The sequence below is a fragment of the Topomyia yanbarensis genome, chromosome 2 (assembly GCF_030247195.1).
Source record: "Topomyia yanbarensis strain Yona2022 chromosome 2, ASM3024719v1, whole genome shotgun sequence".
NCBI lineage: Eukaryota > Metazoa > Arthropoda > Insecta > Diptera > Culicidae > Topomyia > Topomyia yanbarensis.
Window position 1 is genome coordinate 429,844,282 of NC_080671.1, and position 27,396 is coordinate 429,871,677.

The 27,396-nt window shown below is 40.4% G+C and overlaps 2 protein-coding genes across 19 annotated transcripts in view; both read right to left on the reverse strand.

The window, feature by feature from the left end:
* LOC131685362 (isocitrate dehydrogenase [NAD] subunit gamma, mitochondrial) overlaps positions 1-7,590 on the reverse strand; it is a 67,609-nt gene extending 60,019 nt beyond the window's left edge. For 3 of the 4 annotated variants that reach the window (XR_009304783.1, XM_058969037.1, XM_058969036.1), the window contains exons 1-3: positions 7,405-7,590; positions 6,413-7,246; positions 6,084-6,346 (exon numbers count right to left, since the gene is read on the reverse strand). Coding sequence is in view for 3 of the 4 variants with exons in the window: in XM_058969037.1 (XP_058825020.1) it covers positions 6,084-6,346; positions 6,413-7,246; positions 7,405-7,461 (1,154 nt within the window). In the remaining variant the exon portion in view is untranslated. Of the gene's footprint in view, positions 1-5,561; positions 5,717-6,083; positions 6,347-6,412; positions 7,247-7,404 lie in introns of those variants that run through there. The other variant, XM_058969035.1, reaches the window with a different exon arrangement.
* Positions 7,591-14,628: 7,038 nt separating this feature from the next.
* LOC131685364 (F-BAR domain only protein 2) overlaps positions 14,629-27,396 on the reverse strand; it is a 124,785-nt gene continuing 112,017 nt past the window's right edge. For 14 of the 15 annotated variants that reach the window (XM_058969044.1, XM_058969042.1, XM_058969043.1 and 11 more), the window contains 6 exons: positions 17,291-17,505; positions 17,058-17,233; positions 16,812-16,992; positions 16,245-16,754; positions 15,949-16,178; positions 14,629-15,817 (listed from right to left, as the gene is read on the reverse strand). In XM_058969044.1, coding sequence (XP_058825027.1) covers positions 15,696-15,817; positions 15,949-16,178; positions 16,245-16,754; positions 16,812-16,992; positions 17,058-17,233; positions 17,291-17,505 — 1,434 coding nt within the window. In that variant the 3' untranslated portion in view covers positions 14,629-15,695. Of the gene's footprint in view, positions 15,818-15,948; positions 16,179-16,244; positions 16,755-16,811; positions 16,993-17,057; positions 17,251-17,290; positions 17,506-27,396 lie in introns of all 15 variants that reach the window. The other variant, XM_058969047.1, reaches the window with a different exon arrangement.

Sequence of the window (27,396 nt, forward strand, 5' to 3'; positions counted from 1 at the left end):
GACGGTGATGGCGCTTCTGGCACCCATTGACTCTGCAAACTTCTCCTTTGCACGGCCAACAAATGTGAGGTGTGAGGCATCGTCGACACAGCTTGCGATCTTTTACGATCTTCCACCTTTCATCGACGCAGAGCTTGTTGAATGTTGCGCAGTTACTAGCTAGGTGGCTCCAGCCACTGCAAACTGAACAGGACTCCGTCCTCCTCGTAGTACTAGCTGAAGTAGTACAAAACGGTTGATGGATTCTCGTTATCCCGATTATCATTCTCGATATCCTCTTGCTGAATTTGCATTTATGTAAGCTTTCTCCTTTCCTTTGTGCTCATCTCGCAACGGCTTCGTTCTAGATCCGCTCATAAGGGTCACACGGCTAGCAATAGACGCAATTTTTGCCAAATAGTCCGAGGGGAACGTCACTTCGGAATGATAGTTTTATTCAGTTCAGTTTTACACGAATTCGTACTTTTTCCGGTAATTTTAGAAAATTTTGACAATGTTCTTACAAATTGAGCATTGTTAAGAAAAATCGAAGAAATTACAAAAAATCTATCCAATCTCAAGCAAATTTTGCTCGAATTTCGACGATTTTGATGGAACTGGCAACTCTGTATACTCAATGTTTGAATCTTTCAACAATTCTGGCAACAAAATTTATGTTTTTGTTTTGATTTGGTCATGCAGTTATGCTGCTGGTAATGTTTTGTTTTGGTTTCATCGAGCACTGAAGCTGTCAAAACGTGAATTTCAAGCATTTCATTTTGTTTTTCATGACACATTTCAAATCATCTTCGGCCATTTGAAACTTTTTTTTGGCAATGTTGAAAATGCGAATCCATTTCGAACTAACTAATGTAAATCTTTATCAATCCGTTCAGAAATATAAATTTTATGTTCATTTCATCAACAAATCAAGGAGTGTCGTTCCCCTCGAAATAGTCGTTGAAAATGTTCAGATCTACTATCGGAAATTGCTGTTGATACAATGCCCAGATGAACTTAACAGCTGGCGGCAGTTTTTCGATCAACTCCTGCAGCAACACTGGGTTCGCCAGATGATTGTCTAATTCAACTGCCGTCAAATATCCGCACAAGTTCTGCACCACCAATCCAAAACTCACCGGCATGTTCAGTCGCTCGAACCTTTGCGATCATGTTTTGCACTATTTATTCCGGACGTCCATACAGCATTTGGAGGGTGGATATGACTTGAGAGACTGTTGACGGGTGAAGAAGGAAGCTGCTCGCTGCTTCTTTCGCACTGCCCTTGAGGCAGCGCTGAAGCCTCAACAAGTTCTCCGAATCAGAATAGCCGCATGCATGTGTTGAATGTTGGTAACTACTGATGACCAATCAACTGGATCTCCTGTGAACACTGGGAATTCTTTTAAAACTACATGCCTGGCAGCTAGTTGCTGCATTGTTGGTCCTATTGAAACTAATTTCAATTGACTCTTTGCATAGGGGTTCGGTGTGGAAGGATACTGTGTTTGAACCGGCGCGTAAAGGGCACTGGTTTGAAAGACGAGGGGCAGCGGCTTAAGAGGGTGTTGAGAACGCTTAGTCGGTATGACCACCCACTGGACTTGAGACGATAGTGGACTCATTCACTCGATTATTAGAATACGAGTGGCGACAATCTTTTACAGGCGTATGGGATGCTTGATAAGTTCCAGCACTTACTGAAGCTGCCACTTCGCTAAAGATATCACCAAATTTCTTCGTGTGGTTGCCGTGAAGAGGCCTAAGATTTTCTCTCTAAGATTGCTGTTGTTTGGAGCACACCGACTCTTTACTTCGCATCGCCTCGGTCATCAACTGCGATTGCCTTTGGAACACTAGCGCATTTCGCGTTACTTTCACCTGCTCACGCTGATGGAGCACCTTCACCTGGTACGTGAAATCCTGTTCCGATTTACGTAAACGTTGCAACTCGCTGTCCCAACTTGCTATTTGTTGCTGCAGTTGTCTTTCCGCTTCCGCATGATCTTGCTTCAAAATTTGCAGTCGTTGCTTAAATTCGACTTCCTTACGTTGCTGATCGTGCAAATCCTGGGCCCGTTGTATCTCCAGCTGCTTAACCTGCTCCACCAATGCAAGCTCCCGCTTTCTCCTCACTTCGTTATCTTTATTATGCTGCAGTTCCTCCAAACGCAATGCACCAGTGTCTTGCCGCCAGTGATGTTATATATTGGAACACTTTTGGCCAGTTTAGGACCCGTACCTACATTCAACGGTCCAGCACGTGCATCCTTAAGCAACGTTAGAAGTGGCTGGACGCCTACTGACGGAAGTATCGGCGAGATCAGATCGTGGTGCGACTTGTCCTCAATACCAACGATGCCATCTGAATCATCCTCCAGATTTTCACCAATTATAATACTTCCCGTTGTACGTACAAGCGAGTTCAAGTTACTATCGATAGCTAGGTCACCTGACAGCAAAGAATGCACATCCATCTTGCCTACTGGTGCACTCTGCCAACGGAGTTGACGTGAATTTCACGTTACGTGTATCGACCGGATTTACCATAGTCGGTAGAGTAGGATCAGCTCCAGCTTCATCCGCTCCAGTTTCTCAAATCTTACCTACTCCAACAACGCTTGCTCCTACGCAAGCTTTTCTTGGCTAACCTCGTCCATTAGCCGTCGTTCTTCCTCGCAGAGTTAAAAATAATCGAAGCTCTTTTTTGATGGCTGAAAATGAACCTGATGCGACTCGCGGTGAATAGAAAAAATATTCATTCAAATATCCATGTTATTCATTCAGTTGAATATCGTACAATATATTCATTTCACTAATTATATAGGAAAATGTTTTCAAATGCCGGAAAAGTATATGAAACAACAATCATCATCGCTTACATTGTGCCAGGGCATACTTTGATACGTTTGATTCGTTGCTGCACGGCCGCTTCGTGTAATAATCGGAGACGAATGAAAATCTGCATGGATGAATGGGCGGTTTATTCGTTTGACGTTTTCAGCTTCGTCACTGAATATTGAAAATGAATGCGGCTGAATTTGATCAATTTTCATTCAATGAATTTGAATATTTTTAACTCTGCTTCCTCGAGACGCTCTAGCTCCCGGTCGATTCGTGCTTTCTTCGTGATTGATGAGACTTGTGTCTGAGCGGTTTGGCGGAACGGAGATTGGGGGTACGCATAACACACATGAAAAGGTAACCTTATTAACACTTGTTGCGCTTACTTTATCACATGAGAAATGATACCAATGCTCACATTTCTTATATTGGACCATGTACCATTCGGCAGTGTTCAGCCGATCACAGTACGCACAGTCAAAAACCTCACCTTCGACATCGTCGACCGTAGACGGTACAAAAGATGGATCATATCTTCCTTCACCTCCTTCATTGATGTCCACCTTTTCGGGGTTAGTTTTCGTGGCTTTAGTCATCGACTTTGTCTGTCGTATGTTGGACATAATTACCGTAAATTCTTCGAATTTTCTATTGGCGGTAATTGTTCGGAGTTCGTTTAGCAGTACAACTCGCTATTTACGGTATTATCTGGCTCGAAGCTGAAACACAAACTTTTATTTCACGTCCAATTGTTCTTTCTATCTTAATACTACTTACAATTTAGTATCCGAAAAACCAGAAAGACCGCTAACAGAAACTCTTCCTTCGCTTCAATTTATCCAATCTGTAAATTCAATGTTTATCAATTCTGCCTTCAATTCATCAAACAAATCTACCTGTCCGATCTATACTCTACTCAACGTTCTTCTCTGCTTCACTTCCGATAATTCTACAAATTATATTTTTTATCTTTACACCTTCAAACTTTTCTTCACCCGCCGTATATTTTCTATTTCAGCACTCTTCACTTTGTTTTGGTCATTTCCTCGTCTACACTCTCCCTCACCCTAACCCATTTTAGTGTAAATTCAAATGTGGGTTGATGTGGTGCGGCAACCACACAACGGGGGGCTTCTGGGTAAACTTTATACTCAACATGAACCAAAGAACTGGCATCCATGTGCGTACCCGACAATTAATCAAACTGCAATTCCTTGGTCTCAAGCACGCAGAGTACAGTTCGATTTCAACATGGCATCGTTTTCGGATGTTTTTTCACCGATCGTTTTTCTTTTCATGAAGTGGCGTCACTTTTTCGACCGCTTTCGTGATCACAAATGCTGCAATCGTTATGCTCTTTCAGGGATTCAACAACAATAATTCACTCGGAATTCTATTAATTCGAGCGATAAATCGTTCTAATTGATACAGACACAATCCGACGCAAGAAAGGCCAAACATTTGCTGTTCAGAGGAGAATTTTTTAGTGGTAGAAGTACTTGCCATTGGTGGGCCGTGTTGCCAGAAGTTACACCGATAATGCGTATCAGGTAGAAGTAGTTGTTTTCCAGCCTTCAAGAAACTAATAATCACAGTAAGTCAATCCTAAAACGGACAGGTAAGTAGGGCTACAGTTCACACAGCTGGTGGTATATTGTACCGCCCAGCAGATAATTTGGTGCTGCTCTTCGTAGGTGTTAAGTACAGTTAGACACAGGGGGACCTATGACCAGCGATGCCAACCTTCCAGTTTAAACTGGATTCTTCCAGTTTTTTTTACAACATCCAGTCAAACAGACAATCGGAAAAATCTTCCAGTTTTTTGAAATTTTAGCCAGTTTTATCCAGTTTTTTTAATATTCATTTATTTAGTTTTCTTTCTAACAAATTGTAACTCGATTCACAGAATTTTCAAGCAAGCGATGGGATGATGCAGAGTGCCGCAGAATAAGATTTAAATCCACCGTGACCTGAACTCTTTTTATACTACTTGTGAGTAAAACGGTACAAGAATGTACATTTTGATACGATTTCAAATGAATTTTACTCAAACATAAAGGTGGCAGTACATTGTGTCAAATATTTACATGAACATTTGTTGTATTCGCAGCTAGTTGCTATACTATCGTAAGAAAGGATTAAGCGCATTCTCAAGTTTAGTAAAGGGTCTTAAATTTACGATTTTGTGGATTTTGTGTAGATTGAAAATCTTCAAAACAGTAAAATTCGACTGTAACTATTAGAATTACATTCAAATTCAGATGTTTTAATATTTTTTAAAATTTGGACAACAATATCAAAAACTGACTCAAATTTTCAATAAAAGGTTTGGAACATACGTGTTTACTTAAAATTACGTTCATTGAATCGTTGACTTAAACATAACAAGAGTATAGTAGGTTTTTTCGAGCATCCAGTTTTTTTCCAGTTTTTTTTTCTTGAAAGGTTCCAGTTTTTTTGAAAAAAATGTTGGCAACGCTGCCTATAACCCAACTATCACAACTCGAAGTGACATGTGTTTGGTATTAGCACTGAGAAGTATTAGCGCAAAAAACCATATTTATATTCATATGACAGTCTACATCCTCTTGTCATATATTCGTAAAGTAGAATCCTAAATGGGATATCATAAAAATATTTTTAGTTGAAAAACAGATAACATTCACTATATAATGGAAAAATTAGTAACCAATAAGATTATATGTTCAAAATAAAACTAATGCAATTCAGTTAGTGTAGAACGGAACATACAAACTAAACAGGTTTATTTGCACCGCATTAGAAAATGGTTCGAAATAGCAACATACTAATGGATTTTAGACCTATAGTTAAGGAATGTATAAACATGATAGGAAAATTGTCTGTTTAAATATCATCCAACGATCCATGATGCCTGCGTTTTGTTAGCATGTTTGGGATTAGAGAAAATAAACGAAAAAAGAAACAACACTTTGTTTAGCACTACTGTATCGTTAAAATCTACAACTATTATCTGGTTTGACTACGAACTATATCAGATCTTCACTGGGACAAACTATTCAACCAACACACTTACTGCCCATGATCGCAAATCTGTCCCGTAAAGATAGGGAATCCTATAGAAAACGGGACAAATATGCAATCATGGCTGGCTTACTGATCTAAAACTTAAAAGATTAATACAAAACACAAATGTAACCTATTCTAGCACACACACCGACTGCCTATACCAAAAACCTACGCAACTAGACACAACACCAGTCTAAATGCAAAAAACTCACCAATAGGTTCTCTTCTCGGCCAGATGCTGCAGAACTTTCTGCACGATTTCCGTACTGGTGTTTTGACCACCCAAGTCCGGTGTGTGAATTCCGTCAACGTCGATTGTCTTGTGCAGTGCATCGGAAATACTATCGGCATGGTACCGATGGCCCAAATGGTACAGCATGTCGACGGCAGCGTTCAGCATGGCCACCGGGTTGGCCACGTTCTTACCGGCAATGGAAGTGCCAGTGTTACGGGTACCCGGTTCAAAAACCGCGTACTACCGAAAGAAAAAAAAAATGTCTGCATTTACAAATGAACTGCAAGCGCACTGCGCAACACCTACATGATCGCCGTAGTTCCGACCGGAGAACAGACCAGCACCTCCCACCAAACCGCACAGCACGTTGGAAGTGATGCTACCGTACAGGTTTGTCGTGTTCATCACGTCGAACTGATGCGGGTTGGATACCAGCTGCATACAGCAGTTGTCGATGATCATATCGTTGTGCTGAATGTCCGGATACTCTTTGGCAACATCACGGGCCACCTTCAGAAACATTCCGTCGGCAAGTTTCATAATGTTGGCCTTGTGAATGGTGGTCACCTTCTTGCGATTGTTATTGCGGGCAAACTCGAACGCAAATCGGGCCACTCGAGCCGCATTCTCCACCGTTATCACCTTCATGCTTTCCACCACACCACGGACACTCTCGTGCTCCAGCATAGCATATTCACCCTCCGTATTTTGTCGGATGATGACAACATCCACGTTCTGATGATGCGCGGGGATGGCATTGAACGATTTACAATGCAGCACATTCACGTACAAATCCAGTTCATTTCGGAGAGCCACATTACGCGAAACGATCCCAGTCGATTCCGATTTGGTCTCAATGTTTCCCTTGATAGCTACACCGTTCCGTTTGATAGACATGATAGCGTACTCCAGATCTTCGTTTCCCTCGCTCGCCGGATCGATGTCTACAATTTCAAAATCCACCGGTACACCGGCAAACCGGAATACCTCTCTAACGTAGTTCATCAGCTCCGGCCCAATACCACCGCCCGGTAGCATGGTTACCGTGTGTCGGCCTCCGTACTGTGCCACCGGAATCTGCTCCACCTTGCGCTGGATTGGATTTTTGTGCTGTAGCTCGAATGCCGATACAGCACAACCCTACAGAATACAACACATATTCAATCGGAGCACGATAATTTTAACAGAAAACAAGGATCATTTGAAGGTGAAATCCAGTTGAATATCGTATAGCAGAAAAAATTATATAACTTCAGCAATTATAAAAACAAAAGACCGACATCATTGGCGCAACTTACCCGTTTGATTAACGGAGTGACTAAATCCTGGCTGAGACGGAACAGACGAAGTGCCATGTTTGATGGAATATTTTTCAAAAGAAGAAAATTTGCAATTATTTGTCTTGTACAACAGCCGAACAACCGAAAGGAAGACCGAGTTTTGGATAAAAACACGACTCGTACAAGACAGAGCAAAATAATTTTTGACAGCAGACCAGAGATGCCAGGTACTTTTTTCAAATGTCTGCAATAATAATTTTAAAAGTCTGGGAAGTACAAAAAATGTCAGGAAAGCTAGTGTAACCAAAAGCCTTTATATTCAAAAATCTGCAAATATCTGCAACAAAACATAAAAATCTGCAAATATCTGCAACCAAACTAGAAAATCTGCAAATATCTGCGTCATCCAAAAAATCTGCAGCTTAAATTAAAAGTCTGCGAATTTGCAGACTTGTCTGCAAATCTGGCATCTCTGCAGCAGACGGAAAAAAATTGTTGTTGACTGTCTGGCCGGTGCTGCCAGTTTTGTTAAGTTTAGGATTGTTCACATTGTTCCAGTACCAGTACACTGAGAAACAAAAATATGTTAGCATCTGGGAGGAAAAACAGACTCAATAAATGTGAATGTCATAGCGAGCCAGAATCAAACTGTCACTCTGAGCCACAAAAAAGTGAACATCAAGGAAATACGAGTATTGATGTCGTATTCTGGCTTGAAAATGCTTACGAACAATAAGTTTCCTTGATATTTTGTCTAGAATGGCAAAAGCACAATCGTGATTCGCTGGTTGGGCCACACACACAGAAAAAAAATGTTGGTAAAAATAAGAGGTTTTCACTCTTATGGCGTTTTCGATTGACCCCGAAACTGAGTCAGGTTCTAATCCCAACCGCTAGCAGTTCATACATTTTGACAGCAGTTGGGGTTAGAAACTAACTCAGTTCCGCTTCAAGCAAAAACGACATTAGCAAAAACAACCAATGCGTACTCTTAGTTTGAAAATAAAACTTTCATTTTGATTACTATTCTTCATTAGCTTGAAAGGAACACTTTTATCAAATACATATTTGTATTTGGTACAATTCACCAAATTTTGAGTAAAGTTCAAATAATTCAAAAGTACCTTATTCCTAGCCTTATTCCATGGAAGAGCTCGACTGAGTCGAATCTCTCGATTTGTTTTTGACACTCTCATTCGCGATGAAAAACTCAACTCATGTTAAGTCTAAAAAAAACCTTTCCTTTGCGTTGTTTTATTTTTCTGTTCTGATTTAATACACACCAAAATTTGGTTGTCGATTTCAGCAAACTTTTGCTGAATTTTCATCAGCTGAAAGTTTCAGTAATACAAGATGCCGAAAAATCGGCAATTTGAATTGAACCTAATTGACAGATTTGCTTTGCTAAAAATTCAGTAATTCAAATTGTCAACTTTACAGCGCAAATACCGGATTTACAGCAATCCAGCAAGGAGTACAGAGAATTCGGCGATTGCGCCGTCAATTTGACAATTTGAATTACTGAATTTTAAGCAAAGCGAATCTGTCGAACAGGTTCAATTCAAATTGCCGATTTTTCGGCATCTTGTATTGCTGAAACTTTCAGCTGTTGAAAATTCAGTAATCTTTCGCTGGCATTCGGCGAAAAAAAATTGGATCTGTAGATTTATTTTTATTTTTCCGGGCATCTTTTTTATTCCAACGTCTTCGGTTCAAACCGACGCGCTGCGAAATATTTCATTGGCTGTTGAAATATTTCGAGACGCATGTGCTTATGGGTGTCCAAATTGTTGCGCGCAGTAGTTGTATGAATTGCTGGATAGAAACGGATTTAAGAGTCCAAGTAAGTCGAAAACCGCTTGAACGTTTAGCATCACCTTTTTCCTAAATCAATATATTTATTCTATTACTTTTCAACAGAAGAACATTAGTGCATAAATTGCATTCATTCTGCAACTCTGTGTACGACGAACTTGCTAAAGTATTAGTCCGGAATTAAATATTTCGTGGTTATCAAGCAATCTCTTCGGGCTATCCATGTCACTATTCTATTTTCTTCTATGGTGGAAAGCGTGAACCTTTTCTTGTTCCTTCAGGCCAGTTGTTCCTGATATTCCACGATACTTCACAGCAGTGCGTGATACATTCAATTGCCTGCACGCTTTTTTGACAAAACATGGTTCTGGTTGCTCGAATGCACTTTTGCATGACAGCCTTGATGTATTTGTACCTACTGTTTTTAGTTTTGCCTTTCTCAAATAGAAAGGTTATGCGATCACTCTAAAAAACGCCAAACTAATCCTAGACATTTGGAGTCTGCTACGTACATTCAAGTGCATCGAAAGCGATTTAGCATCAAAAGGCCGAAAAAAATAAGGCGAAATTTTAAAAGGCGAAAATTCAAAAGGCCTAATGCTAAAAAGGTCGACAAATCAAACGGCCGAAAACCTAAAAGGCGAAAATTCAAAAAGCCGAAAACCCAAAAAGGCCGAATCTCAAAGGGCAAACTTTTTTTTATTATTCGATTATTTCACATTGTGTTCTTCCTGATTGATTAATCGCCTCATGTTTGAGTAAATCGAGCAATCGGGCGGATTGCATGTTTACGTACGAAACATTTCCAATAAAAAAGAAGGATTAATACTCTAAAAATCCACCAAACCCTTTGTCAAATTGTGCATTCATTGCGATTTTAATTTAGACCGGGCAACCGAAGTGATCACAAGTGTGCATGCAAAGGTTATTTGGCATACAGATTCAAAGAACTGCTCATATTTGAAAGAAGGAATCAATCCCTATTTTCGAGTAAACCGGGAATACGAACAGCTATGCAGTTGTAAGCAGCTGGCATGTAGCTCAAATGTTTGAGCATAACGGCAACTACCTAAATATTTAAATAACTTTAAATGAGTTTGTTTGCCAATAGTACTAATATTGTACTTGAACCAAAATTAATTAGATTATTCTTCTTTGCCAATTAATAAAAACCATTTACGCCATATCACTTCAAGTCGCGTGCTGTCCAAAATCGCTGTCGCTCCGTCGGACTTAAACTAATTTATAGACCCTATGTTTGAGTAATCCGGGCAAACGAGTGGATCACAGGTTTGCTTGCGAGGGGCCGCCGCTTCGGATCCTTGGTCTCGGTTATGCGGCAAAGCCGTATTACACTGGCTTCGCCCCAAGTGCTAGAGCAGTGTAAAAACCGATGGTTGAATATATGTAAGATTATTAAATAAATCATCGTTTGAAAAACTTAGCGAAATTCACAAATGATGAAGTATATAATTCGAAAGAACAGCTCATGATATAAAGAAAGATAATAAGGATAATTTTAATTATTGAAGCGCTGTATGGAAAACCAAAACTCACTGGCGATCATAATAATAATGGCCAAAACAAAACATACGTCTGGGGGATCGCAATTTTACACTATACTATACTAAAACGTAAGTCAAGTCATAGCCAAGTATCCATAATTGCAAAAATGAACAAGCATAAAAATTTCAAAAATGAATCTCAAAAGAACTGCTCATATTTAAAAGAAGGCAAAATCAACTATAAAATGTATTCACTCGAAATATAATCAATATCAGGTAATGGATAATAACACATTATTATCATTGCTTTGTTTGTTTCGTTCTATAAAAAAGTTTGCCATTCAAAATTTTGCCTTCTGAAAAGTTTGCCTTTTGAAATTCCGCCTTTTGATTTTTCAGCCTTTTGAATTCGGCCTTATATAATTTCGGCCTTATGATTTTCAGCCTTATGGCCTCGACCCAAAGACTTTTTTGTCCATTTTTTTCGCAAATTTTTATATTTGTTGGTGTAGGAACCACAAATTTGGTTGATCCAATACTGAGAAGCTGCCAAATTTTCAATATGATGGTTTCAATCAATCATATAATGAATCCTCAGACTGTCGATAAATCTTCTTATTCAATTAGTTGCTATTACAATTTTCTGGATATATTAATGTGTCAAGGGTTCATAATGCGCAGATACCCAGTTTCACTTGTTTCCATAATACACCCTCAGAATTTCAATATAAATTTTAAATCATCTAATTTTTTTAGATCTACATCGCAAAAGATTATGATAGCGTTAGGTATTATCGTTTAAAACAAATTTCTTTTCGTATGTGTAGGGATTGAGACAGAGTGCGATAGAAAATATAAAAATGAAACAAATGAAAGGTAGAGATTCAGGAGAGCGAAAATAGAAATGAAATTGTATGAGAGTAGAGAATAGATTGGAGATAGCTAGAAAGAAATGAGCTGAACAAAGCTCGTCAGTTGTGTGATTGACTTTGAACGAGGAAGTTCAGTATCTGAGTAGTCCGGACACGGCAGTATGTGGGACTTTATTTATATGAGAGCGAAGTATTCTTTTGATAATAGTAAAACAAATACTTACAAGCCCTGTGGCATGCTCGTCAGTGTTCGCTACCAAACCATCCGCTCTGGAACAATCCTGAAATGGAACACCATGTGTAGCAACAGCACGTAGCAACATCGGTAACAACAGCGCGTAGCAACAGGGATAGCAACAACGGTAGCAACGCACTTATGAAATGCATAAGCGTTCAATGAAATCAAAATTGTGTAGCTTCATAAGTTGCAACTTATGGAATTCTTAAGCAGATTTGCGCCAGTGCACATAGATTAGTCAATTGGTAAATTTTATTTAATTACTAGGCTGATTTTCCGTAGTTATAAACTAAACTTCTACACGTTACTATGTTTTAATTGCCGCAAGGTTCTACTGTATCGATTTTGTTGGCTATTTTCGGCAAATTTGAGACTAAGAGAAACGAAAGCAATGAAATTGAAAGATGGATAGGTATTGAAAGACGGATAGGTATTCTAGAGCGAATCAGTTATAAACTTAGAACGGAAAACTAGAACTAGGCAGGCTCATATAGGCATGGGCATACGCTCTAGAATACCTATCCGTCTTTCAATTTCATTGCTTTCGTTTCTCTTAGTCGCAAATTTGCCGAAAATAGCCAACAAAATCGATACAGTAGAACCTTGCGGCAATTAAAACATAGTAACATATAAACTAGTTGGTAAAAAAGTAGATAAAAATTCGATTTCTGCTAGCTGAGCTGTGTCATTAATTGCTATCAGCCATCCGTGTGTGCGGAACGAAAAAATAAAATAAGTAGTTCAATCACAATAGGATCGGTGCGACACCGATAGCTTGGTGTCGATTGAATGCATACGTCACGGCTTGATGCTAGCAGAAAGGGAGAAGAATGATCGCATGGTCGTTCTAGGCGAGGATTTGTGAAGAATTTTTTGCCGGCGTCGGCGGTAAAACATGATGATGAGTTATGTTCTACCATAGACCATGCGGTAGACTTGGGTGGAACGCCCAACTCCTACTCTGCAGAAGGCAAAAAATTCTTCACATTTCCTTTCGATCATGCCCATATGAGCCTGCCTAGTTCTAGTTTTCCGTTCTAAGTTTATAACTGATTCGCTCTAGAATACCTATCCGTCTTTCAATTTCATTGCTTTCGTTTCTCTTAGTCTCAAATTTGCCGAAAATAGCCAACAAAATCGATACAGTAAACTTCTACACTTCAATATAATTCTGAAAAGATATTAACAAACAATTCGTACTGATTTCCATAGAAACGTGCACATGTGCGAAAGTCTAAATGAATTGAGAAGGTATAAGCAAAATTTTTCAGAAAATTGTGGGCAATAAGAGTTACTCAGAAATACTCAGATTAACTCTAGAATACGAATATTACTCGCTGTCTTGCACCTCGGTATTAGGCAAACTTCGATGGACATTATTTAGGAATGGCCCTCTATACCACTTTTAAAGTCATTATTTATGGGTCATTTTGTATAGTCAACAACACTTCCGACAGCCGGCTGTTCGGAGCTCAAGTTGTTTTCGATGAAAAAACTCTTGATAAACTGTTACCCAAGGCCCTATTCTCACAGTCACGTCACCTAGTGACTAGAAGGAAATTTTCCTCTAGTCACTAGGTGCAATGACTGTGAGATAGGGCCCCCAGAGTTTAAAAGCCTTAACATCTAGAACATTTACATATCGTACTGTCAAAAAACTATTCAAAGTTTTTATGCATGAAAATATATTCTTGGCCGCATCGCTTGCCTGATGGGAATCCTGACTAACAACCCACACACTGCCCAATCAGTGGTACTTATGGGAGTGTCACTGAGTCGGGGCTTTCCGTTAAGAAAGTACCACATCAACACTTCGTTTCCCATATCCCAAGTTACGGTAAAGATGGTCGTGGCCCGCAATGCGGGTTCTCAGGCGAAATTCTCTTTTGGACTGGATCAATTGTTATTCCCAAACAATGCTCCCCAAGTAGTCTGGCTGGAAATGAGCGTCATCAGTCTGCAATCTGCGTGCAGTATACCGTGCTTACGCAACGCAATAACTCAAAAGTACCTTATTCAACGGAAGACCCTAATAGAAAAAAAATATACACGAACTTTAACTCACAATGCAAGATTCCACATATTGTTTGGATGATACCCTGAACAGGTCGTTGGGCTCTTAAATCATACGATATTTATCAGGGGAGCTCGACTGAATCGACTCTCTCGTTTTGATTTGGACACTAATAAGTGCGAATGAGATAAAAACTCAATACTCAACTCATGTTGAAATTGAAAAAAACCTTTTCTTTGCGTTATTTTATTTTTCAGATTTACTTTTATTTTTTCACGCATCTCTTTTATTCCATCGTCTCCGGTTTGAGCTAGCTCGATGCGAAATATTTCATTGGTTGATGAAATATTTCGAGACACATGTGCTTATCGTGCTTATGGGTGTCTAAATTGTTTCGCGAACAGCGCTTGTATGAATTGCTGGATAGAAACAGATTGGAGAGTCCAAGTAAGTCGAAAACCGCTACACCGCATAATTGATTTATTCGATCGATTGTGGTTTGATCGATTTTGACACTCGTTTGATTTAGCTGTCGTTAGGTTGAGAATGCAAAACAAATTTGTTGGAATTCAGATTAAGCTTGCAACTTGCGTTGCAATAAAAATTGCAACGCATCAAATTTGAAGCAAGGCGTCACTTCTGGAGCACAACATTTTACCAATGCTGAATTCAAATATACTTAAAAAAATCAAATTTAAATTCATTCAGTGAATACAGTCGAGGCGACAACTAACAGAGATTTTGACAATTGAGGAAAGCGTTCACAAAGAATTTCGCTTCAAGGAAAAACAAATAAAATTTACTATATATGCTCTTAGTTTCGTTTTAATTTCAATGGTCTCAAAATTACATTTAACTGTTGTGTTGTATGCGTTAGTTATTTAGCTAAAACTTATCATCTACGAATAAGTTCCTTTTTCTCGCCTATCTCTGCTGTCTGTGGTTAGTATTCGTGAGATTTTTCATTTATTATATATGTTTAACATATATTTCTGATAGAATTCTTAGTTGTGAATGTGTTTTGTTGCATTGCATACTATTATCGCGCTTAAATATTTAACCATTTTCAGTTCGACTGTGCTATCATGTTTTGTTTTCTGTCTATATCTCTATATATGTATATAAGGATTGCTTCACACCAAAATTTCCCAAAATGCGAACTGAATCGTGACGTTACCTCAATGTTGCTAGATGTATCAATTGTAACAACAGGGAATAATACTTTCATTTGATTCGCTTTTAGTAACACTTGTTTGCTACTTCTGCTACGATCGCTTTTCCTAACCTACGGCAACTGTAACAGTAATGTTTAGTTCTTTTTTTATGTACACGAGTTGAGTTAGTTCACTGAAGAAGCTTGGAAATGTTTCGGTTAGTGATACATACTGTGAGAAGTTTTCAAAAATCATACCGCAATCCTAGTAGATGTTGAGTATTTACAAGGAAATCTAGAGTAAAGAACTGTGTTTCCTTCTAGCTAGAAGCTCTTCTGATCTATATAATAAACAGGATTTTTTCCTACAATTGTATTGAAAAAGGCAACATTTGGTTCCTTCCAAGGAACATGAGAGTAAAACTAAACAAACAGCTGATGAACAACGGCTCTCCCTCTCTTGCGTTTGCGCCTGTTTACCCGCTAGTACTATGCAATAGTACTAAATAGTTAAATAGTTAAATAGTTCTACCACAGTAATTCTATGATTCGATATTCCGGTCCAGTCGATTCCTTCTGCCATTTGAAAGCATTGCGGGGGGTACAACAATCACATTTATCACACCAACGGTAACGGCGGTAAAGCCTTTTAGCAGCAGTGGTGTCCACTACTGCGCTGTGGTCATTTCTAGTCGTAGAAGTAAAGCTTTTGCTATCCCGAACCGCCGGACCCGGCCGATTTGGTACTGTACGGACTGGGAGAAAGGATACCCGCGTTCGGAGGTGTCGGTGTTTTCAGGCCCCGTACGCCGTCCGCTTCGCAAATGTACTTGCCTGAGAAACGTAAAATAATCATATGAGAAAATTTGGTTTGGTTCGCTTTCATCAACTCCAGACAATAACGGAAAATGCTATACATTTTTAGAGATCGATTTAAAGACTTTTTTTTACTTTTGTGACCTTACCCGAAACGAAGCGTCTCTTAACCAATGACAGTCTGTATCCCGTTCCAACCAGCTCGAACTCGATACCGGACAATGTGGTGCCCTCGCAGTTGAACTGGGTGGAAATAATAGCCGGATTCGAGGGTCCCGAACCGACCTCAAGTCGTGCCCGTAACGTGTCCACACCTCCGTTGTCCGAGTGCTGCGATATGTCGGTAAAATTCCACACAAGCCGGTTAGATTCGCCCTGCCTGTTGTTCGTTTGGGACAAACAAAAGTTGAGATTGGAACAAGTGGAAAATAGTACCGAACCTTACCATGCGGAATGTGGTTTCGATTGTACGTTTTTGACGCTCCCGTCCACCGGGACCGATATCGACACGTTGAGCAGTGGCGAAGCGACGGCCATCGCGTGGCTATTGTACTTGTAGTCGATTTTGATGTCCGTATGTTTTTGTTCGCACTTCCAGTAGGAAACCAGCTGGAATGGACACGAGGAGGCCCCCGGTTTCGCTTTGATCTGGTACTTTAGAATATCAACATTGAAGTAGGGGGCGGTTGGGTTCTGTTCCGACTGCCGCCGCAGGATTGACGTTAATACTGGCATGTTGAATTCCAACGTTGTGCTGAAGGCGGTCGATTGCAGCTTGTCGATAGTAATTAGCTGCTTGTTTGGCAGGAAATTTTCTAGATTCTGCAAGTTTTTGACTCGGAAGGCCAGCTTTGCCGGGTTAGGGTTGTTGGCTAGAACGTTCACAATGCCCGCCGGGAAGGAAAGCATCATATCGCCGGACATTTTAACCTGGCAACGGGTTTCATCGGAACCCCTGAAAAATAGATATAATATAACTTACTAAATCGATTAGGCTGAAATATTCTCCTACCTGAAGTAAGCGTGAATGATTTCGTGGAATGCAACAGCGAGGGGTATTGTGTCGGACATGCCGATCGTTAATGGCGATGGTCCCCGCGATGATCCGATTCCCACGCTTGGACTGCGGAATTCCAGACTACCGACGCTGTCGGCGCGGGCAATCTGCGAAGCAGGACTTATCCTACCTCGAACTGAAAAATACAAACAGAATTAGATTTTCCCTGTACGCATGCTACTATCGGAAACCGAATCTTACCAGCAGCTTCCGATCGTCGGGATGGTGGCCTCGGTATTGCTATGCTACTACCACCAGCGGATGTTGGCGTAGGAATTTGTCGTTGCGTCAATTTCGATAGGTTGGCCGAAGCGGGCGCCGAGGCGCTAATGTCTCCGACCTCGGAAAAGATGTCCCCAAGATCCGCGTAACGGTTGCTGGAAGGTGTTTCATTCTAGACATTGACAGAGCGATTAGTTCAAAGCGTTACTTACTTGGAAGCGGTGGTCATGGATAGCGTGGGGCTCTGCAGCGGTGCGTACGGATGTACCGCTGTCGGTGTGGAAGCGTTTGAAGCGTTTGGACTAGTGAGATGTGTATGGTTGTTTAGCAAGCCAGCCGATTGGCTAGCGCTTCCGAGTTGCTGCTGGCTATGGCCATGATTAGTCGGGTGGTGCGAGGACGAAACTGACGACGAGTGGTAGTGATGCTGGTGAGTAAAGATAGCAGTATGATTAAGTGCCGGCAGTTCGGTACCTGGCTTGTCGCCAATTTGCTGCGATACGGATTGTGACCGCTTCATGCGTAACAACATTCGGTCGTACGTTTCGGAGCTGCGTCGGCCCTGTGTCGTAGGGTGTAGGTATGTGTTTTTTGGTTATGTCGAAACAATCAGATGGTCGTTATGGTGATGACATTCAACGAGCGATATCGGTTGACGAGACACGCATACACAAATGAGATGAGCACATGAATGTTGACAGGTATCAATGGGAAACGGAAATAACGGCAATTATTAGTGAATGAGGGAGACAGTTCTGAAATGTAGGATCACACCACACAATTCCGAAGCAAAGTGAGGACATTTCTAGGGTCAGATAAAACTAAAGAAGGGATGCATTGTTTTTTTCTACGTTTGCTACATAAAATGCGCTGAACGGCGTGCATGATTCAACAAAGCATAGCAGAATAAAGTATGAGTTATAAATTACACCCATCTCCTGCCTACTCAAGTTGATTTGAGCGAACCCAATAAACCGACTTCTTCAGATGAACTCTGAGTTCTGTGAATTGCTCTTTATTTTAATGTGCAAGATTGTCCGACAGAGTACAATCTAAAAGAATACAAATCTGAAACAAGTTGACTCCTAGGTGCGAGAACATAAAATCTACGAAGGAACACGTCAGTATGGAGCACAGTTCAGTCAAATTCTAATAGCAGAGAATTCGCTGGAAGTAGGTTTTTCCCGTCTATCAGCGATTGTATTCTTCGATGGGTAATCGATCGTTCTACAGGTCAAGAATTTCATCCCTTTTTTACAGAGCAATTTTAGAACCATCCGATTTCTTTAAAAATACACTAAAATTTTTAAAATACATCTATTTGCTTTGAGTGAAACATTGCATATCCACCCGATTTTAACATTATTCGCCTCGATCCAGCTCTCTTTTATGGAGTTTACTTTAGAGTATCTTTCGAGTCTAGTCTGCAGATAAAAGGATCCTGGAAAGTATTAGACGGTTCCCCAACGGTTGTTTCCTTTATCTTCTTATTTATTTGACACGGCTCAACGCGTTAGCATAACTGAGCCGTGGATCTTGTTTTTACAAAATGAGAAGTAATAAGAGAATGAAACTTAATTACATCTCACTACCGTCGTTGGATCTTATTGACGCAGTTTACTGCTGCGTGTTTAGATCTTGTTTTATGGTGATGAAGCTGCATTGCTCGGTGCACTGCACTGTAGATCAATTAAACTGCCTTCTCTCGCGTTATTGTTCATACCTATTCTGCTTTCTTGATGTTCACGGTCAATTGTTCTAATTGATCGCTTTTGTAAATCTCTCCTCTTCGGTGTTCGCTTCTTTGTTGATGTTGTTTGGTTGATCTGTATATAATTCATCGTATGAACGGATAGGTTTGGTCAGACGCATTCTCATCACACGAACACCATTTGGAACACCCGGAAGAAGTTCCTCCAAGTATCAGCATGGACAAAATCCACTTCTCCGTTTCTTGACATGTATTTTGTAATCACGATGCGGGGATAAGTCATGCAAGCGAACTTCTATAGAATCATTGCCAATATAGTCGGGGATGCTGATTTTAACGTTGCCGCATTCAGCTGTACGCTGCATATTGGTCCGCGAAACGAATGATTCCGCTTGGGTAATGTCCTTGAACATTATTAGTCCGCAGTGGGGCTTGCTTTTTCTGTGTGTCGATACTCATCACAATTTGCACACGGTAGGTAGAGGCAACGTGTTTGTGCGCTGAACAAAGAACAAGGCGTTGTATATTTACATTCGATCTGGGAGGAAGAAAAACCCTACGCGCTAGAATTTCCGGTCTGCAGTGCGAAAGATTCTCGTATGTAGTAATCTGAAGGATTGTCATGGTTGGGTGGAACTATGTGTTTTTCTAGCATCGGGATCTTTAAGCGGTTTCAAATGTACCAGCGACCGACGATAATCGTGTTTATTTACGTTCACCAAATACGATCAGTCATGTAGTTAAAAAACAATTTTTTCAGGCATGTAGTTAAAAACAATAAAAAAATTTCTGCGAAATCAGTATTTTTTATTAAAAACAATTCTTCAAAAAAAACAGCAAAGAATAATGGAGAAGAGGCCCTGATGACCGTACGATGCAAGTTAGTCGCAATGCTCTCCCAAGAGTACTGGACGGCACTGACGTCTATCTTCCGGATAATATTCCGGATCCTAGTGGTCCACTGCTTCGTATCATTGGCCCGCCAATTATTTTTGTACACTAGAGCACTGAGGGAGCCGAAAAATCCTCAATGCTACGGTACTGCGGCAAGTTGGTCGGGTTTCTTTCTTTTGGCACGTAAGGTATCTTTTCTGCTCAAGATACTCCAGCGTGTTCTTGGCGTAATGGGAAGACGCCTTGTCTGACCAGAAGATATACTTTCCATCCGCATGATTTTTCCTGGGATGGCCCACCTCACACCCATACACATTAGACCTCTCCACATTTTAAAAAAGTTTTGAAATATACATCGGTCAGCCCAAATTCTTGTTCTAGGTGTGAATTTAAGAACTTTCGCCAAAAATGGCTTAATTTGGACATGATTTAGAGGTGTCTCCAATCAAAAATCGTATTTTTGATATGTTTCTATAGAAAGATCACTTATACTCTGATTTAATAGGCCCTACATGCCAACATATCATCATAAGTTGTTTCTTAGACATATCTTAACATGTTTTAACAGGGGAACATAGCTCTAATCGTAATAGAAAATTTGTTAACTGGATTTTCATATAGAAAGGTATATCAAAACCAAGGAAAATTAGTAGTATTTTTTCTTGGTTTTGGTATTCTTTTTTATATAAAAATCCTATTAACAAATTTTTTATTGTGATTAGAGCTATGTTCATCTATTAAAACATGTTAAGATATGTCTAAGGAACAGCCTTTGATGATATGTTGGCATGTAGGGCCTATTAAATCAGAGTATAAGTGATCTTTCTATAGAAACACATCAAAAACACGATTTTTGATTGGAGACACCTCTAAATCATGTCCAAATTAAGCCATTTTTGGCGAAAGTTCTTAAATTCACACCTAGAAGAAGAATTTGTGCTGACCGATGTATATTTCAAAGCTTTTTCAAAATGTGGAGAGGTCTAATACACATCTTTTGTAGTGTGGAAGGTTTACGAGCAGATATCTTTCGATAATATTTTTCACTCATGCGAGATTCCTTCAATGTTTCTTCACTTCCGTGTATGCCCATCCTTCTCTCTTATAAATCCAAAGGCCTCTGCTTCACAAATATCTTGCAAGCCTGCTTGAATTCTCTTAGGATATTAGTCCGCTTGGCCTATTCTGGTAATGTGTTGAACAAATTGTAGCCTGTATAAAATAAGGAGTTCTGCGTACAAGATTTCTTAGCGTTCAACAATCTCAGATTGCCAGCTTGTCTGATGTCATAACGGTGCACATCTCTTCCTTACACAACAGTGCTACCCAGGTACTGCGGCGTCATTCCATTTATTACTCGGAAGATATGTGTTATATTCAATACGTTGCTAAACTGACATCCAAACAATAACTATTGAGCATCAAATGTCGCGGAGTTAGTCTATCACATCATAGTAACAGTCGCATTACCTTGTTCTGTCTGCATTCGCTTACGCTGTTTCTTGGTAGAAGAACAGAATAGAAGCACAGTAATCAAAATGGGGAGCTATTATGGTCTTGTAAACTGTTATCTTTGAGTCAAATGTGAGAAACCTATTAATCCTACAAAGAACGCCAAACTTCTTGGCAGCTTTCCGGACTGTATAGTTCACGTGTTCATTAAAACTTAGCTTTTCGTCCAATGTTGCCCCAAGATATTTGATAGTTGCAACTCGTTCAACTATCTCTCCATATATTTCAACTGTTGCAGTACTTTCATTCATCTGCCGCGTAGTTACAATAATATATTTGGTCTTGGAAATGTTCAGTTTGAGGTTTATTTCCGCATTTTGCAAAATGTTTTTCATGTCGTTAATGTATAGGATAAACAAAAGTGGTCCTAGTACACCGCCCTGTGGTACACCAAAGTTAATTTCGGCTTCCGATGATGTAGCGTGGTTGTACCTTGTTACTTGCGTACGTCTTTCTAAGTAACTGCGAAACCACGCAAGAGCATTTCCTCTTCTATATATACAATTCAAAGTTTGTATGTATATGATATAACGGCTTAACCGATTTCCGTAAAAAATATGCACAGTAGGAATTTATTATGGCGCGTGTTTGTATGCATTTGGTTGGGGATTATTTGCCCGGCAGATGGCGCTTCGGGACAAATTGTGTTTTCCTCTTATTTCGTTGAAAGTCGCAGCAACGCGCGATAGCTATTAGCTAGGTATTACCATATTTCTCCAAAACGCAAATCTGTTTACGGCGATCAATTTTTTCAAATGCTCGTTTCAAGTCAACAAAAACTGCCACGACAACAACTTTTCCATTCTCAATAGCCTGCTTACATTTCAACAATAATAGATTAAGCGCTGTTTCACACGAATGATTTTTCCGGAATCCTGAGTGTTCACACAACAGTATACCAGCACTATCTATAAAGCCCATAAATTGTTCTTTCACGACCGTTTCTAAAACTTGCTCGTAGATCGGTAGCATATTTATCGGCCTGCGATCCTCTGCTCGTGATGCATTTGGAACTTTTGGAACTAGAATTACGACCGTCTTCTTCCACGCTTCCGGAAAAACACCTTGCCGGAGCGACTCATTAACAAGTGTTAACAGTTTGTCAGCAATTATGTCACCAGCCCCCGCTTAATAACATTGTCCGTTCGCGAGCAATTTTTAAGGTCCGTGACAATCTCCTTAAGTTTAACCATATTGATAGGCTTGAAAACACAAAACTGATTTTGGGTTGGCTATTCCTCCACTAGTCGCCCTGAAAGTGATGGAATAGCTTCGTGAATTTCTTCAACGCTTTTGATAAAAAACTTATTAAGTTTTTTCTGCCGTAATTTCGTCAAAATACACCTCGTTCGAACCATCAAAAATAACATTTGAACTGATATATTTTTTGCTAAGCGAAATTCACGCACATAGCTCTCAGAGTTTTTTGTTTCTCTAAATAATCTATACGCACTATCTCTTTGGGATTTCATCGATGCCAAACGAGGTCCAAACCATTTATTTGGTCTGGAAGAATTATTTACACGAACTTCGGTTAATTGAGCTACTGCACTAGCCAAAGCGGAACTAAGAACTTGAGCTTTTCCCTCCGCTGATGCTATATCATCCAAAAGTGTTCTGTCGCTTCTGAGAATGCTTTGTAGTTTTTATTTCGAGTACATTTTCCATCATATATGTGTGCTTTAAGAACGGCAGGAAAATTTTCTCAACACACTCGTCCTGGTACACTTGTTGATTGATGGCCAGACCGCTCGGCTTGAACCACGGCTTCGAAATCCATAATCCATGTACAACATAATTTTTTTTATTTATTTTGGGGGGTTGTGGCCGACTTGTCGCTGGAATAGTAGCTATCATTTCCTGGAATGTGGGTATTCGAGAGCGGAAAGTAGCTTTTGTCGTCCAGCACGAACGACATCCTGCGGTAGTTCTTAGTCATCCACCGGCACTGCGACTTCACGATCGCTATCTGCTCGTCCATGCACTCGAGCAGCGTTGCCAATGTTCCAGATTTATCTGGAATCTTCCAGATTTTTCCCAACTAAACAGACATTCGCTCAAGTCAGACATTTGGCCAGATTTTTAAAATTTTGCCCGATTTTTTCAGATATTCTGAGTTCTACGTTACAACCCAGCGGGTATACCATTATGCCAGATTTATCCGGAACAGCCAGAATGTTTTAAGCTTTCAACAAAAAGTTAAATCTCTTATTCTTTCAGATTTTTAAATTATAGAAGTTGTTACACACAAATTTTGGAAATTTGGGTCATATTCCATAAACTCACGTTCCATGAAGACAAAAATGTATGCCAACTTTCGATGACTTTGACAAGTGACAGATTTTGTTAGATATTTTTAGTTGAACAGTTAGATTATCTTCGAAAAATAGTGGCACCACTGCACACGGGGGACCGAGTCTTCTTCCGACAGATGATGTTCTCCATCTTGAGGGTTCGGTGAATCAAGGTATGGGAGCAGTGATATTTTCGGCTGGTGTCACGCAAACTCTTTCTGTCCTTGTTGTCGAACAGTTTTTTCAACGCTTCTTTCTTCTTCTCCTTCGTCAATATCTTCGCCGGACCGTCGCTACCGGTCTTCCGTTCCACTCTCAGGGATGCCAGGATCCGGTAAACTGTACTCACGGGAACGTTTTCGTCTCGAAAGTGGTCTACCGTAAAGTTTTTTTTTCACGATGACATGCGTTTCGTAAAACCGTACAACGCGCTCGCGGAGTGCTTGCTGTTTCGACGCCATCTCCGATTGAACTGACAGCACTTGAGCGAAACAACAAACATGCCACTTCTAGGAAGTCCAGAGAGCAATTCTCTTGTAGAGAAAAAAAAAATTCGCTCTTTACTTTAATTACAGAAAGGTATTGAAGGGACGGGTATAGCGTAGTTGGTAAATCGATTGCCTTGTACGCAACTCACCTGGGTTCGATTCCCAACTCCGCACATACGGTTAGAGACTTTTCCAAGAGATTTCTCTAACCCGAAAAGAGACGAATGACCATAATGTTAAATCTTCTATAATCAAAATTTAAAAAAAAGGTATTGAAATCATTCTCATTTTTTATTGAACACCCGTTATGGTTATGTGAAAGATATGGTTCATGAATCTAGGTGCTGTTGAATTATTCAGATCCAGTGCCTAATACTGAATCTGAACATTAACTACCGTCCTCTGGCCATATATTTGGGGGTTTCAGCGGATACGCCAGCTAAGTATAAACATGTGTAACATGTGGGCATAAATTTAAGTATCGCTAATTTCATCCTATTGAGGTTTAAGAAGAGAAATTTTGAAATGGCGTATCACGAGCCTAATAAATTTAGAGAACTCGTACAATGAGGCAAGGATGTTTAAACATCAATATCAACGTGCTTTTCTTTTTGGGTTTTGGTCGGTCAGGTGTCCACGTAAAAGCTCAACCTTAAACGGTTTCAGTTTAAACGTAGTTTCTAACATTGTGTCTCTGGCTTATGGATGTTCGGAATTTTACAACCGTGCCACCACAACGACAGATTACCCGCTAGCTATCGATAATGCGCGAAGTTAGAAATGCGAATGAAGAGTTTGATGAAAGCCAAGAAACGTAGCTACTGGCTCCGGTTCGTTGACGGGCTAACGAGAGAAACATCGATGAGCACTTTTTGAGATACGGCCCGGCGCTTACGAAACCGAAACACTGCTTTGAATTCGATTTCGCCATGAAAGTTTTCCCGGATTCCATCCCGTGAACAGAAGATCTATCGCGCCGATTCGATGGTGGAGTTCTTATTCGCTCTCTTATCATACAACAAAAAAGCTCCGGGGCCAGACAGAATCAAATTCAACTTGTTGAAGAATCTGCCAAAAGACGCTTGTTGAACTTATTTAATAAGTTTCTTGAGAGTGACATTGTCTCACACGGTTGGAGACAAGTGAGAGTCATCGCCATCCAAAAACCAGGAAAACCAACCTCCGAGCACAACTCGTATCGACCGATCGAGGTGCTCTCCTATACCCGGAAGCTGTTCGAAAAAATGATCCTGTTTTTAACGGCGATTCGGTCGAAGCAAATGGCTTTCTGTCAGATGCACCTTTTGGCTTGCGCAATGTTAGCAAAGAGCAGATGTCATCAGGGTTCTTAGATAATAAAGGGGTCTTTGATTCAGTTTCTATCAACATTCTTTCAGAGAAGCTGCACCAGCCATGGTTAAGGCAACCTGCTGACGACGGGACTTCTGTTACGGGACCTAAAGCTGTCGATCTACAAGGACCATTACAGAATACCTTGGACAATTTGTCTGCTTGGGCTATTAAGCTGGATATCGAATTCTCCACGGAGTAAACTGAGCTAGTTGTATTTTCTAGGAAGCGTGAACCAGCACAACTACAGCTTCTATTAATGGGTCAAACTATCGCTCAGGTCTTCACAGTAAAATATCAAGGGGTTCGACTCGGGGATGCCACATTGGGTATCTGAAACAAAAGTGCCAACAAAAGATCAACTTTCATCGTACAACAACCGGAACACGGTGAGGTGCCCCCAGTAGACCTAATTAGGTTGTATCAAACAACGATACTATCGGTAATGGAATTTCTGCTTTCGCTTCGCTGCGAACGTACATTTCATCAAACTCGAAAGAATTCAGAATCAAGTCTCGCGTCCAGACGGGCGTTCTACCGTTAAAAAATTGGTTTAGGGAACTCTCATATCGATTTCTCATTCGATGAGATCTCTTGATCCCGGTGGTGATTGAAAATTTCGAAAGGCTTATCGAGCTCAATTTTCAGACCCGTTTCATGTCCCTGTACTTTGACTACACGGCGCAGAATATGAATCCTTCTTCTTACAATCCCAACAGTACCCATTTACTACTCATTTAATACTTCTGAATCAACTGTTTTCTTCGACACGTCCATGAAAGACGAGATTCATGGAATTCCGGACCACATATGCACACAAGTGGTTCCAAACATTTTTTATAATAAATTTCGAGGAGTCGACGGCTCTAAGATGTTTTATACTGACGGATCAAACCTCGAAGGGTTCAGACCATTACTTCAGTTCGCAGAACATTACTTCATCGTTTCGGATAGCATCAGTTCCATTGACGCAAATCGCTCGATGAAACATGGAAAGCAATCTTCGTATTTTTTTGGTGAAATACGGGACCTACAGTGTGCTTTAACTGACAAATCTTTCCAGATTACTTTGGTTTGGGTCCCTTGTCATTGCTCCATTCCGGGCAACGAGAAGGCGGACTCTTTAGCTAAGGTGGGTGCTTTAGAAGGTGACATTTATGAAAGACCAATTTACTTCAACGAATTTTCAGTATCAGAGCATCAGAGAATCCTTGATAGTTGGCCAACTTCGTGGAGCAATGGAGAACTAGGAAGGTGGCTATATTCGACAGATCCCAAAGTACCGACAAAACCTTGGTTCAAGGTGGTGGATGTGGGTTATGGCTTCATTCGTGTGATATCCCGACTCGTGTCAAAACCTTACACGCTCGATATACATCTCCGGCGTATTGGGCACGTGGATATAGTGCTATCTGCGCTTGTGGCTACGGCTATCACGATATCCATCACATTGTCTGGGCGTGTATCGAGTACAGTTCCGGCACCACGGAACATGTTCCTCATCTATCTCTTGCTAAAATCAATAAATATAACAATTTACCCCCTCTCTTTCTGTTTTCTTTTCTCAGAAGTCTCCTGTGCTGCTTTGTGGCACCCGCTCGCATCAAAGCTCTATTACTTTTGTGCTTGCATAAATCAAGATTGGAGCCGAAACGACATGAAGTTCTGACCCAGCTATTGCAATTGAATTGATTGGATTTTGTTGAAGCAGTGCTACCAAGTACAGCTTCAATTAAAGGTGAAAAATAAAGTTTTGATATAACTTTGTTGCTATTCACATCCGAGTATTTTGACTCATCAATTGACTGACCGTTATGCCAACCCGTTCAGAGGACATTTTCACAAAAATTACATCAACGCAACGACCAACACACCAGCTGCTTAGACCCCCATGCCCAACGATCATGGCGAGAGACTCCGTTCAACTGCCTCCAAAGTTTGCGATCGGGATTGCCAGGCAGATCGTCCGTCAGCAGCTACGATAGTCGTCTCAATCGAACAAACAGAGCCAATCACTGGTAGTATACCTTTCCCGAACCAGATCCGTCAAACGAAACAATGCCACTCCA